Source organism: Chenopodium album, chromosome 1 (assembly GCF_948465745.1).
Source record: "Chenopodium album chromosome 1, dcCheAlbu1.1, whole genome shotgun sequence".
In the NCBI taxonomy this organism is placed as follows: Eukaryota; Viridiplantae; Streptophyta; class Magnoliopsida; order Caryophyllales; family Amaranthaceae; genus Chenopodium; species Chenopodium album.
In genome coordinates, this window is record NC_137834.1 from 8,698,389 (window position 1) to 8,713,915 (window position 15,527).

The 15,527-nt window shown below is 33.9% G+C and overlaps 2 protein-coding genes across 2 annotated transcripts; both read left to right on the forward strand.

Annotated features, from left to right (window-relative positions):
• The first annotated feature begins 11,464 nt into the window (after positions 1–11,464).
• On the forward strand, positions 11,465–12,642 carry LOC145627844 (uncharacterized). The gene is made up of 2 exons (XM_081680188.1): positions 11,465–11,530; positions 12,061–12,642. Exons 1-2 carry the CDS (start codon positions 11,465–11,467, stop codon positions 12,640–12,642), a joined length of 648 nt encoding a protein of 215 aa, XP_081536314.1.
• Positions 12,643–12,738: 96 nt separating this feature from the next.
• LOC145627849 (uncharacterized) lies at positions 12,739–14,765 on the forward strand. Its single transcript, XM_081680195.1, has 2 exons — positions 12,739–14,041; positions 14,149–14,765. The coding sequence occupies exons 1-2, from the start codon at positions 12,739–12,741 to the stop codon at positions 14,763–14,765; spliced, it is 1,920 nt and encodes a 639-aa protein (XP_081536321.1).
• Positions 14,766–15,527: the final 762 nt, after the last annotated feature.

Genomic DNA, 15,527 nt, shown 5'->3' on the forward strand with positions numbered 1-15,527 from the left:
ACCTCGGACTTCTCAAAAGTGGATTCCTTTCATTAAACCCAATAACCCATAAATACGCCGTTATTGGTTAGCTCTTTTCATTGATTACATAATTATTATGGGCCTCTTGCTCTATGTTCAAGTTTATTATGGATCTTTGCTTATTCTCTTGTTTATATGAAGTTTGGGCCTTCACTTCTAGCTTGTCATTGATAACTACTTAAATAAACGACCTTACAAAGAAACTACCCTATACCTTGTATTTGTAATTAGGGATGGAAATGGATCCGTATCCGACCCAGATCCGTGGATCCATACTCATTTTTACGGATATGGATCTTAAAATTTTGGTCCCGACAAATCCGGGTCGGATCCGGATCCTATACTATAAAACGGATCTGGATACGGGTCTAACTAAAATATCCGTATCCAGATCCGTTTACCCGTGTTATTTTTATTTATTTATTTTAAACTATAGAACGGTCCACAATATGTTACAATGAGACTTTAGTTTCAATACTGTTCGATCCTTAAAATTTTGGTCCCGACGAATTCGGGTCGGATCCGGATCCTATACTATAAAACAGATCTGGATACGGGTCTAACTAAAATATCCGTATCCAGATCCGTTTTTCCGTGTTATTTTTATTTATTTATTTTAAACTATAGAACGGTCCACAATATGTTACAATGAGACTTTAGTTTCAATACTGTTCATAATATTTCCTTTAGTGCAAAATTTCGTATATTGTTTTATTCTCGTTTTTTTTTTATATATTTTTATTTGGTCATTTAATATCTAACTCAATGACTTATTCTTAATGTAATTATTTAGTATAACTTTCAGTTTGTTGCTACATTAACTTAGTTTGTTATTATTTTTTTAAACACTTAGTTTGTTATTTAAAATAGGTGAAATGTACTAGATCTGTTTAGGATCCGTTTTGGACCCGGATCCGTAGGATCCAACGGATATGGATATGGATCCCCCTATTTCATATCCGACGGATTCGGGTTGGATCTGGATCCAGGGTACAAAAACGGATTTGGATCTGGATCCAGTCGGATCCGATCTAGATCCGACCCGTTGCCATCTCTATTTGTAATAAAAGACAAAAGCTAACGAGCGCCCCTTATGTAAGATAAGACTCATAAGAGAGCTAAAAATGGGAGTGTTGCGCTAAAGTAAAATACATATTAATTACACTGATCGATGCGTGATTTAAACATTCATTTAAAATTTAATATTGTGTATAAGAAGCTAAAAGATGAAAGTATTCAAGAAATATATTGATTAATTATACTGATTTGCGCGTAATTTTGTCATGCATTCCTAAACTTATACCAAAATGAAAATGTTAAGTTATTACTCTCTCCACTTTTAAATACTTGCTCCATTTCTCTTGGACACGCATGTCGATGCTAAACTTTGATCACTAATATCTTTAATTATCAATAAGTATAAATTCTAACAATTGAAAATCAATAATCTATTCATTGAAATGATTCCAACAAGTACCCACAAGACTATATTTTTTCTTATGTATAAATCACAAACATTAGTCAAAGTAAGACAAATGAATGTTGCAAAAAATAGAAATGGAGCAAGTATTTAAAAATGGAGGGAGTATTTGTAGCACTAAGGGATACATATAACAAAACACTTATACTCCCTCCGTTTTTAAATATTTGCTCCATTTTCCTTTTTCGGCCGTTTTTAAATACTTGCTCCATTTCTTTATTTGGAAAGTTTATACAATATTTAATTCATTTCTCTCACCTAATGGACCCAACAAATATCATATTTTATTAATTTCATATTCTCTCCCCTCCAATTTCTCCACTAATTTTGCTTTTTACCATTTTTTATTCTTCCACCAACCCCACTACCTACATATTTTATTACTTTCTCCAATTTATCCTAAAACTCCGCGCATGGAGAAATGGAGCAAGTATTTAAAAACGGAAGGAGTATTAATTAGTGGCCTCCAAACAACGCTCATTAGCAAAATCTTTGTAATAAACCACATTGTACAATACGGAGTACTTTTTTTTTTTTTTTTTTTTTTTTTTTTGTAGAAATATGTGCCTTAGTCGGATTCTAGCCGTTTGACCGAAATATGTGCCTTAGCCGGATTCTATCCGTTTGACCAAAATTTTCTATCCTTGATCCATTTAGGTTCCAATCAGAGTGAAAATAGTATAGTGCACCCGGGTGCACCCGGAAAGAACATTAGGCTTATTTTAAAGAACATGAGAAAAAAAAAAAAAAAAAAAAAAAGAACATACGAGTGTTTGAAAAAGAACATGCTAGTATTTGAAAAAGAACATGCATAATATTGTTCAACACAAGAACATGTTTGTGTTTGACAAAGAACATGGCTTCCGAAAAGAACATTAGGCATATTTTAAAGAACATGGAATAAAAAGAACATGTTAGTGTTTGAAAAAGAACAAGCCAGTGTTTGAAAAAGAACATGCTAGTATTTGAAAAAGAACATGCATAATAGTGTTCATTAAAAGAACATGTTTGTGTTTGACAAAGAACATGACCTCCGAAAAGAACATTAGGCATATTTTAAAGAACATGGAATAAAAGAACATGTTAGTGTTTGAAAAAGAACAAGCTAGTGTTTGAAAAATTAACCTTGCTTGGTTATCTTCCAGTTGGCTTCAATTCATTACTATTCTTCTTTCACCTCTAATTGTTCTTTTTTGAACAACTTGTACTTTATAGCTTTAATTATTTTTTTTTTTAAAAAAAAAACCCCAAATTCACAAAATTAAACACTTTAACTTTAAAATTATTGAAGAAAAACAATTTGCACGTACAAAATTTATACTTACATTTTACTTGAATCCACCATTTGTTTAAGTTTGAAGGTTGAATTGTTGAAATAAGTTCAATTTTTTCTTGGGTTTCACTTTGAAGATGAACAATTTTGCTATTTTGAAATTTTTTTGAAAAATAGAAAAAGATAGAGAGAAAAGTTATGGGGAGAGAAAATGAGTACTTTGGAAATGATTTTTACCCAAATTCATTGAAATTTTTAAATGAAAACGATGGTGTAAAGGAGAGTAAAAATTGGCAGCAAGAAAGGAAGGGAAAGAGTGAGAAATTGCAGGAGAAGAGAGTGATGGATTTGCAGTTGCAAGAAAATAAAAACATGTTCATTTTTTACCCATGTTCTTTTAAATATACTAAATGTTCTTTTGGGTGCACCATGCGCATGGTGCACCCGGGTGCACCAACCACAAATTACAATCAGAGAGAGAGAAAGAGAGAGAAGTTTATACTTTAACACTTTTCTCTTATAAGTTTTCCTAACCTTTCTCCCACCTCTGCTTCGTCTTTCTTTTCCCTTCTGGTTCTCCTTTCTTTATCTTTGCTCCTCCGCTTCCTTCTTTCTCGGTTGTCACAATTTGTGAGCTTGTAGCATGTAGGATATCCATCATTCTCAATACTGTGCGAAATAACAAATTCCTAGCAAAATTCAATTGTACTTGGTTCACATGTTATAAATTACATTCGGAAAATTTTTCAATTATAGTCATTTAAAGATTATATTTTGCAAATTGCAGCTATTTTAAAAAAATTGCAAATTGCAGCCAAAAGTACTCATAAATTGTAAATTCAAAACCCCTTTTAAAATTTTCATTGATTTGGGTTTCGAAAAATGTCCCGATAAGGTTTTACGGGCCATTTTAGTCCTTAAGAAACCAAATTGAGCTTGAAATTGCCAAACAAATTAATATAGGTGCCTTATTTTGCGTATAAAAAACACATCGATTTGTATGCAACTATTTTTTGCCTTGAAAACGAGGACTTTACTTTAATCTTTTCCCAGTTTTGAGCGCAATTTGGTTCCTTAAACCCTAAAATGGCCCCATAAACCATATCAGAACATTTTTCAAATCCAATCGATAAAAATTTCAAATAAGGTTGCAATTTACAATTTATTAGTACTTTTGGGCTGTAATTTGCAAATTTTTAAAAGACTGCAATTTGTAAAATATATACTTTAAATGGATGCAATTGACAAATTTTCCATTACATTCAAATGAAACTTGATTTCTTTGTATCTTTGTATCTAACAATTTATGTACAACCTAGACTTGGCAAACAGGTTATTCAAGTCGGGTCAATTTCAAGACAATAAATATTCGGGTCGTGTACGAATCATGTTGATTTGGGTTTTGGGTCAATAGTTTGGGTTGAGTTTGGTCGGGTTATGTTCGGATCGGCCCAGTTTGAGTCAGGTTAATTTTCAAGTCCTATTATCAGGTCAATTTGGGTTGAGTCAGTTCGGGTTGGGTTGGGTCAGTTTCCTAATCAAGTGGGATTCTTTGTAAATTGCAAAATTACACAATACTCGTACCATTTTTATATTGCAAACGCTTTTTGTATGATTTAAACCGCTAAACTTGAAAGTTGGCCAACAAAATTTTGGTATATTTGTATTAGTTAATTTGGGTTAAAACAGGTTAGGGGTCACTTTGGAAATTGGGTCATGTCGGGTTGGTTAGGGTTTCAACAATATGCGGGTCACGAGTTGGATCATTCGGGTTGAGTCAAGATTGCCAGGTCTACTGTACACTGTTAGTAAATAAGCAAATTAAACGAAAAATACTTATCTCAAAGTTGCGTAGACCTAACTAACAATTGTCGCGTCGTGGAAAACCGCTGACCTAAAAGACGATTTTGTGCTACTCCGGTGCAGTAGACATCAAGCGGTTGCCCTCCAGGATAAGCACAGCGCCGGAATTTGCGTGCACTCACAAAGCCCGAATGGAACCCAGAATACTTGCCCAAAAACCGAAGGGGTATTTTATGAAGTGAAGATATATTTCTGATTTTTGTTTTTTTTTTGTATATCAAGTTGGGAATGCAAAAATATATATGTATAGCAAAAAATTAAAGAATATAGCAGCAACATAAAAAGGCCGGAAAACTACCAACAATTAAGAGGAGTAACTTCCTCTTAATAAGATAACCAAGGGGTTAATTATAACAATGGGTCAATGGCTATTGATGAGCGTAACTTCTGAATTAATGACATTCTCAACGAATTAAGTCAAGCGAATAGACCATGAATATTGTAATAGATACAATGCTTCAATAACAATAGCCCATAACCCACTTACCGCTTCTCAAACAAGTAGTACAAAACTCGCATATTCTTAGGTGCACACTCATGCACCTAGAAATAGGTGTAACAACAGTGCAATATGAATATTAGCTTTTCAGAAACTGAACATTAGCTTTCTTCTCCTCTACTTTTCTCCTTCGTTTTTTTATTTTCTCTCTCCTTTGTTGTTGTTGTTATTGGTTTTTTTTTTTTTTTTTCCTTTCTTTTTTTAATTTTTCCCTTTTTCTACACTTTTTTGATTGAATTTGTTTCTTACAACATGAAAGTAGTTTATAACTATGAATTTTTGTGTGAATTTCGATTTTGTGCTTTAATTTCGATTAATTAAGGTTTATATGAATCTTTGAATTCACAAATTATACTCTGTTTTTTCTCCTTCCTCCTTTAATTCCTTTTTTCCCTTTTTTTTTCTTTCTATTTTTCTCGTTTTTTCGATTTAACGATTGAATTTGTTCCTTACAGTATGGAATAGGTTGTTTATCTGATTTTTTGAATTCATATGAATTGAATTTTTTTTAGCTTCGATCAATTTCATCTGATTTCTGCATTTTTTTATCAATGAACATAATCATGCAAAATATGAACATATGCATAGGTTCCCTTAAATGTGAACCTTAGCTTTTTAGAAAGTGAACATAGGCATAAAACATATGAACATATGCATTTCAGAAAATAAACATAACAATTCAAAATATGAACGTAAGCATTGGTTTCCTTAAAGTGAATATAACCATTAAAAAGGTGAACATATGCGTAAAAAATGTGAACATATGCATTTAAGAAAGAGAACATATGTTTACAGACATAAAGAGAATATTTATGAACAACAAATATTTACTATGAATATTTACATTATGAGCATATAAAAATTATTATGAATATAAGGCATTTAATTATCAACATAAAAAATTGAAGAAATAAAAAATAATATGATTATGAAACATATGCATCATAAGTATTAATATATGAACATAAGCATTCAAAATATGAACATATGCATTGGTTCATTTTTTAATGCGTATGAACATAATTAAGCATTTCAGAAGGTGAACATATACATAAAAAATATGAACACATGGATTTAGAAAGTGAATATAAGCATTTCAGAAAGTTTACAAAAGGATTCAAAATATGAACATAAGAATTCAAAATATGAACATATTCATTTCGGAATGTGAACGTAAGGTATCCGTTAGATTTCACTATTTTTTTTTTTTTGAAAATTCCTATAAAAATTTCGAACAATAGAGTATCGAACAAAATTCAAACAAAATTTAGTGATAATCATATAAATTCAAACAACATTAAGTGAAATTTACATAAAATTGCTTTTTTTTAGGGAGGATCCTTTTGATTTTGCATTTCTTCTCTAATGTCCATTGATGTTTTTGCAGTTTTTTAGTGAGAGAAAATGAAATAGAGGAGAGAAAGTGAAAAAGAGGGGAGAGAAAATCATGTATAAAAGAAGAGTTTTGAGTTTGGAGGTGACATTACATTTATTGGGTGTGGGTGGGTGGGTGTATTGGGTGTGGGTGGGTGTATTTTAGTTTCCGTGTTTTTTTAATTTTAAGGCTTTTTTAATTGGGTTGTGTTTGAGCTGCGTTGTTACACCTATCTAAGGTGCACAAGGGTGCACCTTAGACTTATTGTACAAAACTAATCCAAAGAATAAACGACATAAAGGTTTAGTAAATTATCAAAGTGGTCTCTCTCTTTTATTTCCTCTCAACTTTCTTTGTATTTAACTCAAGAACTTCAAACATACACTAGTAAATCCTATTCGTCTTTCTTACGTTGTTGGGATCTTTTTGTTACTTCTGTACATAATTATTATGGGCCTCTTGCTTGTCCATGTTCATAATGGGCATTTTCTTACCCTCTCATTGCTTTCTATATAGTGTTTGGGCCTTCACTCAGCGTTTGAATCTTGGGCCTCAGTCTTTAACGTTTCGGCCCCCACTCACAGCTTGTCATACTCATTCATAAAAATACTAGCCTAATAAGTATAAGTGTATAACCTTCCAAAATTTTTAGCCGCATCATTATTTTTTATAGTAATAAAACATGAAGGACCTTATTAAACTGGTTATCACTCATCTCTAACAGGTTAGGTTTATTCACCTCTGCAGGTCAACACTTGAGAGTAGAGGGTAGTAATAAGAGAACCCTCCTACTATACCAAGTAAATGTGGATGATGAGGCTCGAACTTGTGACCTCAAAGTCACAACGTGAATTCCCATCAAATTTAAACTTGTATAGCTATGTGTGTGTTTTTACCTTTACATTATACGGAATAATAGTTTGACTTAACTAGTATATATTATTTAAATATTATTATTAACGAATAATGATCATTTCTTATACACAAAAGTGATCATACCATGTGGCACGCCACATACAAAACTCAATACTAATAATAATAATGATAATAATAATAATAATAAACGGAGGTAATTCATTAGTTGGGGGAGTGATAACTGTTGTATCATTAATTTAATCTCATACTAGTACTCCCTCTGTCCTCAAAACTTCGACGCTTTTGGCCTAATTTTAGTCCCAAAATGATCGATCTATTTGCATTAAAAAACCCATCAATTTACAAAAATAATTGTGCAAAACTAGCTTCCCTATATAAAATTTTGTTTTTTCATGCATTTTTAATACTCTAACTCTCTACTTTTTTTACAAACCCCATGTAAATTTATCTTTCCAATATATTTTTATTTAAGCTTTTTAATAACCTTAAATTCAACCCAAAAGGGTCGAAGTTTTGTGGATGGAGGGAGTAGTAAATTGTAATATCTGAAATTAAATAATTCATTTCTAACTAGACCAATATGGATTCTGGGCTGATCAAATTCAATTCGATTTTGTTTAGAAACTTTGCCCAAGGAGAACATTATTAATAAACAAAACTACTCCGTATATACACAAGGAAATTACTAGATTTAAACAGTTGCGATAAAACAAAAATTCTGAAAAAAAAATTATGATTCTATATCAAAGGACACACACTAAATGTCGAATAGGTGGAACCTGAGTAGTTGCATGTGAGTATATATTAATATGACATGGAAATGGAAATCAAAACCAAATCTATTGGTCCTATGGTCCATTCTTTTGTGCATCACTAAAAGGTTCAATTCCATTTAGCTTCTTGTGAAAGTGGAATAAGTCTTTTATTTAGATTTCGTATGATCAACTGTCCAACGTGCAATCATAATAATATATACATACTAACATATTTCTATTTTGATTATCAAAAAAAAAAAAAAAAAAAAAAAAAAAAAAAAAAAAAACATACTTCTATTATCTCATTTCCATGTGTCTCTAACATGCTTGTGTTAACAGATTTAGCAGATTTTGGGTGTCACTCGTGTAGATTTTGGGTGTCACTCGTGTCGATCTACTCCTTCGTCTCTTAAAAATGTCTCTTTTATCTTGTTTCATATTATTTCTATAAGAGGCATGCAATGAATTGTCACTAAATGTGGTATGTGCTAAAAAAATATGAATTAGTTAGATAAGTTCAAATAATATTAATAAGGATTGATAAGCTGAAAATAAGAAAAGAGTTAATAAGTTTTAATAACACCGCCCTTATACAAACTCCAATAAGATCTAAGAGTAATAAAGTTTGATAAGTTCAAATATGTAAGATAAAGATTGATAAGTTCAAATATATAAGATAAAGATTAATAAGTTCAAATAGAATGATATAAATTTAGGGCTTATTCACATTTACTTAATATCAGTTTAGCTCCAATCAGTTCAGTTAAGCTCCAATCAGTTCATTTTAGTTCAGCTCCTAATTCCTTCTCTCATAAAATATTCATTTCAGCTCAGTTCAGTTCAGCTCCAATCAATTCTTAGGCTAATAAAATAACATTTACACATAATTTACCTAATCTAAAAAGAGTATTTTAGATGATCTTTATTGCAAGATACAATATCTAAATTTGGTAGGCCATGAATTGATGCGCATTTCCAACATATAACATGACGCAAACATGCAAAGGGAATGAGTAAAAGTTGCTCAAAATTAATATAATTGAGGCTTATGGCAACACGTATATTTGCGACCTACAAGCGGCCTATTTCTTCCAACAATAACGCTAATTAGCTGTGTATGCGACCGATTCAGAACAACACTTGTTGTTGTTGCCATGTTGGCATGTTCACTTCGTTTTATCAATGAGTATAACCACATTTGTAACTAGAATTGCTAGCATTGTGATACTTCACACACATAGGGAGATCATTATAATCGTGTATCTTTTTGTTTTGGTATCTTTTTGTTTTATTTTAAAAATTGTGGTATTCCATAGAAATCCTCTAATTTTTTTGGCAAGTAATTAAGCAATGCAAGAATGTATTGATTTATTAGAATTAGACAGCAATACGGAGCTACTACAACCAAAGGAAGGCATACTTGCGGGTTTTTTTTTTTTTTGGGAAATTCTCTTTGGTAATCACGAACTTTTATTATTTCTCAATGGTAAACTGTGAATTTTTTTATTATCAATGGTAATCACAAATTAATGTTACAAAGCCAATGATAACATTAATGATAATAAAACGATTAACTAGGGTTAATCTTGGTTAAGTAACACTAAATTTACATTAGTACCCTCCAAATGATTTAAAAAAAACACAAAAAAAAATCCAAACCACAGCCACCCAGCCAACCGCGCTCGGCCAGGGTGGAGGTGTCTCAAACCACTCCCTTGCCGGAGACCCCCACCGATATTGCAATCCCACCCGAAACCGTGTTTCCAACCCCTGTTCCCAACCCACCCTCTCTCTCCTCTCATCACACACCGAAACCGATTCTTGCAATACCCCTTTTCAATTTTTTATTTTTATTTTTATTTATTTATTTTTATTTTATGTTATTCTTACTCCATTTCTGAATTTACTTACAATTAATTTGGAGCTTTATTTAAATAAATTTTAAGGGGGATGTTATGTGTTGTGCTTGTGAATTAGAGGTTAATTAAACCAATTCAACAACAACAATAGCAGGCCGACGACAACAATTTAATAAGAATAACTTCTTCAACCCTTGAATTTGAGTGTGGGTGAGGTTGCATTGCGTTTCGAAGGGAGAGGGGTATGGATTTCAGTTGTTTTTGAGGGAGGTGGTGGGTTTTTTCTGGGTTTTGACGGGGAAAATGGTACGGTGAGGTAGGGGCGGGGAAGTGAGGTGGATAGCGGCGAGGTGCGCAAGGAAGGGAGGTGGGTAGCAGCGGGGGTGCAGGGATGGGAGTTGGCAGCGGTGCAAGTGGCTGGAAAGGGAGGTGCAGTGGGGAGGGGAAAGAGAAAGGAAGAAAGAAACATGGAGGGGGAAAGAGAAAGAAAGAAGAAAGAATTGGTTGGGGGTAAGTGTGTCTTTTTACAGTCCAACAGTTAAACCATGATTAAGAATTAACATGTTGTTTAATTTAAGTTACCATTGACTTAGTAATATTAATAAATGATTATCATTGATAATCAAAAGTTTCAGATTTTACCACTGAGAAAAAAATAAAAGTTCGTGATTACCAGAGAGAATTTCCCTTTTTTATTTTTTATTTTTTTTTATTTTTATAGTGTTCTACCCGGTTCATCCTTTGGGTTAATCTGGATTCGAGTATCAATTCTGAAAGGTTAGGTTCCAGTGTTGCGTTGCGGAGGATCGATGACGTACACAGTCCTCCATAGTCCATACCAATTAAGTGTAGCCCCAATCACCACTACATCAACAACCAATTGGTGGCATAACTGCGTTATTGATTGTTAACTATATATTGATACACAAATAAGATTGCTTTTTAAATGAGGAAAACAATTGAAATTAATTTACTTTGTAGACCAAAAAAAAAAAACCCTATGATTTGTTTGTTTGTTTTTTATTTATTTATTTTATTTATTTATTTATTTATATTATTTATTTTGACATAGGCTTAAACAACACACTACATAAATTAATTAATGTCAACTTACTAAACACTGTAGCTAGCAAAATCGTTTCAAATTAAACTAGTGTTAGTAAAACTAAAAATGTTCCAATTTCATTTTCATGTTCACTTGTGGTAGGATTAGTAAATACTATACGTGTTGGAGTAATAGTTATTCAAAAACTTTGTGGATTGCTAAATACCGCCAACGTTTTTTATCAAACCGCCATCATTTTAAGTAAAGGGACTTTCTTGCCCTTAATAAATATTTACCCAATTATTTTAAAAAAAAATTCTAACTTTAATTTATTGACTACAATTACCGCGTCACTACCTACATCGGACCACCACCACTAATAGATTGACCACCACCACGAACGGAAAAGTTATCGGAAATGGATGATAATCACGATGATTCGTCGGAAAACCAACCGCAATCTCAACCCTCGGCTTTTGAACAAGTACGGTTATTTATTTAATTAGCTAGTTGTATACTAATATGATTATAAATTATGCTGAATTTGGAATAAATTATAAATTAGCTAGTTGTATACATATATGTTGCCGGAAAACTTGATTAGAAACCGGTCAACCTCCCCGGGAATCGGTTTTATGCGGCGGTTGACCGGAGTTGTTAACCGATTTTGAACACCGGTTGGCCGTGTTGGTCCACCGGTTTTCCACGCAGGTTACCGTGGGCAACCGGTGCTGAAATCCGGTTATCCGTCACGGTCAACCGGTGGTAAAATCCGGTAACCTATGTTGGTCAACCGGTTTGCAGCTCCGGTTGAGTGTGGTGACGGTGCCTTTTTTTTTTTTTTTTTTTTTTTTTTTTAAAAAAAAAAAAAACTTAATATTATTGTATTAACTTTTATACTAGTATGAATAATATAAATAAATATTATTCTATTTAAGATTATTATTATAATTATAATTATTAATGTTATATTGTTCGTTATTATTAATTAAAAGAATTATTTATTTGTATCAGGCGTCATTATCAGATTACGGCGGTGATGGTGTTGATTATAGCCCGCATTTTCAAACTAGAGATGTTTTCCCGACCTATCAAGCAGCTGTTGATTGGGCTAGAGAAATTGCCACTCCATTAGGGTTCTTTTTGACAAATTCATTGTATAAGAAACAAAGAAATGGGCTTCCAATTAATTACATGAAATGTGATCGGGGGGAGAGAAACAGAGGGGAAAATCGGGACCGTGAAAATGCCACACGGAAGAACACGAAGAGCAAGGGTTGTAAATGTACGTTTCAAATCTCAACTCGATGTTTGTGGGACATGGAAGGATGGATAATTAAATCTAAAAAGGGCTTGAAAGGCATGCATAACCATCCGCTCATGGTATATCGAGAGGGTCACCGACAGGTTAGTGGTCTCAGTCCAGCTGCAAAGACGCTTGTTATTGACATGAGTTCTGCTGCAGCCAAGCCGCGTCACATTATGGCAGCCGTGAAAGAGAAGTTTCCGAATGAGAGCCCTAACAAGAGACATATCTACAATGTGAGAAGTCATGCTCGTCTAGATGCTTGTGAAGGTCGAGATGTTGCGCACTAGTTTGTTCACTTGGCAAATGAGTACAAGTATGTCACTTGGATAAATGTTGATCCAGATACCCGTGCCATCACCCATGCTTTTTTGGCCCACCCAGAGATGGCTAATATGTTACGTACGTATCCACATGTCATTGGGATGGATTCTACGTACAAGACAAACAGATATAACATGCCATTCTTCGAGCTCGTTGGTGTCACGCCTACAAATCAAAACTTTTTGATCGGATATGCCATATTGAAGAGCGAAACTTATGAAAGCTACAAGTGGGTTTTGGAGAAATTGCAGTTGTACATTGGATTTGAGGTGGCTCCGAATGTTTTTGTTACTGATTGTGAGTTGGGGTTGATGAAGGCTTTGAAAGAGGTCTTTCCAAATTGTGCGCATTTATTATGCGGGTGGCACATTAACAAGGATGTATTGGGAAGGGCGCACATTTTGTGTGGGAAGGATATGTTGATGGCCGAGAGATTTCGAAATGGTAGATGGAGAAGAGTAATGTGTTCGACCACTATTGCCGAGTATGAGTTAGAGTTGCAAACTATGAAAGCGACATGGGGAGCATCGAACCCACCACCGGTGAAATACGTCGAGGATCAATGGTTGGTCCACAAGGAGAAATTTGTACGAGTTTGGACGAATTTGATGATGCACTTCGGCAATGTTAACACATGTAGAGTAGAGAGCCAACATTCCGTACTTAAACAATGGTTCGACAGTTCTACAGGAGCATTAGACACTATCTTCCGTCGTGTGCACAACAACATTGAGGGTATGCTAATTGAGATTCGTCACCATTTAGAGGACTCAAGACGACGAATGGGGTCACAACACAACATCATGCCTTTGCTTCATCTTAACGACTTTATGTCATTTCGAGGTCTTGATATTTTACAGGATGAGTTGAAGAGGATGAGAGAGTTATCTGATGATGTGTTGGATATGTGTGGGTGTGCGTTGCTGACGACGCACGGTCTCCCATGTGCATGCACCATGTGGACAACAATTCTTGCAGGGACAAGGTTGTATTTGGATCAGGTCCATCCATTTTGGAAGACATTAGTGATCGGTGAGGGCGTTGACATTCCCGTTTTTGCTGATGAGTCGGAGCAGGATGCAGCCTTGTTTAGGTCTTTGGTGGATGAGGTCTTAGATCGTGATCCAAGCTTTGTGCGGGGTATCAACCGGGTCCTATTTGAGGAGCTACACCGAGATCAGACTGATTTTACTGATCCAGAGGACAACGAGACAACAAGGGGTCGACCACCGACAGGTCAATGGTCTACATCTACTAGGCGTAATCGCAGCAGATTTGAGCATATTTTGGGTTCTCGTGGCCGTCGAGGTGGTCGTAGGGGTGGTCGTCGGGGTGGTCGTACGGCACCGATTTATACAGCTTCAGGTTATTATTATTATTATTATTATTATTATTATTATTATTATTATTATTATTATTATTATTATTATTATTATTATTATTATTTATGGCTAATTTGTGCAAACTTGTAGGGAATGATTTGAACTTGGAGGAATTCGCATATTTGGATAAAGTTCCAGCCTTCATGCTTCCATTTCTACGAGGGTGGAGTGATCCACTTGGTGATGGTAACTGTGGATTTCGATGTGTTGCAGATTTCTTCATAGGTGACCAGCATGAATGGATATTAGCTCGACGATCGATTGCAAATGAGGTTGGTCATCATCGAGACATTTATTCTCGAGTGTATAGAGTTGAACAGTTAGATGTTGCAATCAACCGTATCACATGGACTGGAGGGAGATGCGGCACAGATCATTGGATGGTTGCTTTTGATGACTTGTTTCCGATTGCTAACTTTTATAATGCCACTGTCATGTGTTTTGGTGTTGGTATAGATGGTCGTGGTGTGTTCCCATGCATCACTGTGCTACCTTGGACTGCTCCGTCAACAACAAATGGTCCGTATAGGGAGTTTTGCATACTGTCTTTAGGGTGGCATTTTGTGCGATTGGAGTTTGAAGATAATTTTCCAGTTCCTCCTATTGCTACTACTTGGTTTGATATACGTGACGATACCGTTACAAGTTGGGAGGATCGATATCAATATAGGCGCGCTACTTGGAACGCTCTAGTTAATAGTCAATGATGTGATTGATAGGAGATTTTATTGCATTGTTAATATTGAACTCTTAATTTAATAATTTAAAAGACACTATCGAATTATTTTTTTCATTTATCAACCTAATCTAATAATTTAAAAAAAGGGGCAAATCTAATGATGTCCCAGTAATTATGAACTCCTGAATATAATAAATTAAAAAAAATCCAAAAATAATTATGTCCCAACAATTATTAAATCCAAATCTATATATCAAGCTAAAAAAAGGTCCAAATCTAATTATCTCCTAATAATTATTAACTCCTAAATCTATAAACCAAAAAAAAGGTCCAAATCTAATGATGTCCCAATAATTATTAACTCCAAATCTAATAATTTAAAAAAAAAAATCCAAATTAATAACCAAATCTAATAATTAAAAAAAAATATATCAAGCTTCTAACATGTCATTCCACAACTTGATTGCTTCCTGCGCCTCGATCACTGTGGGGGTGATGTTGCCTCCTTGCTCAGCTATGAACTTGCGTAATGGAGACATGAATAATTGTAATTGCACCCACTACACAAATGAAATTAAATCGTGTAAGACAAATTAAATAACATTATTAAATGAATAAAGGTAATGAAATTAAATTAAAAAAAATTAATTAAATCAACTTAAATATAAGAAATTAAATAGTGAAATAAACTTACAAAATCTACGTTTGTCCTGTCAGGTCGAGGTGGTGGGACAAGCACTGCATCAGGACTCATAAGAAGTGGATGTGAGTACGTGTAGAACCAACCCTC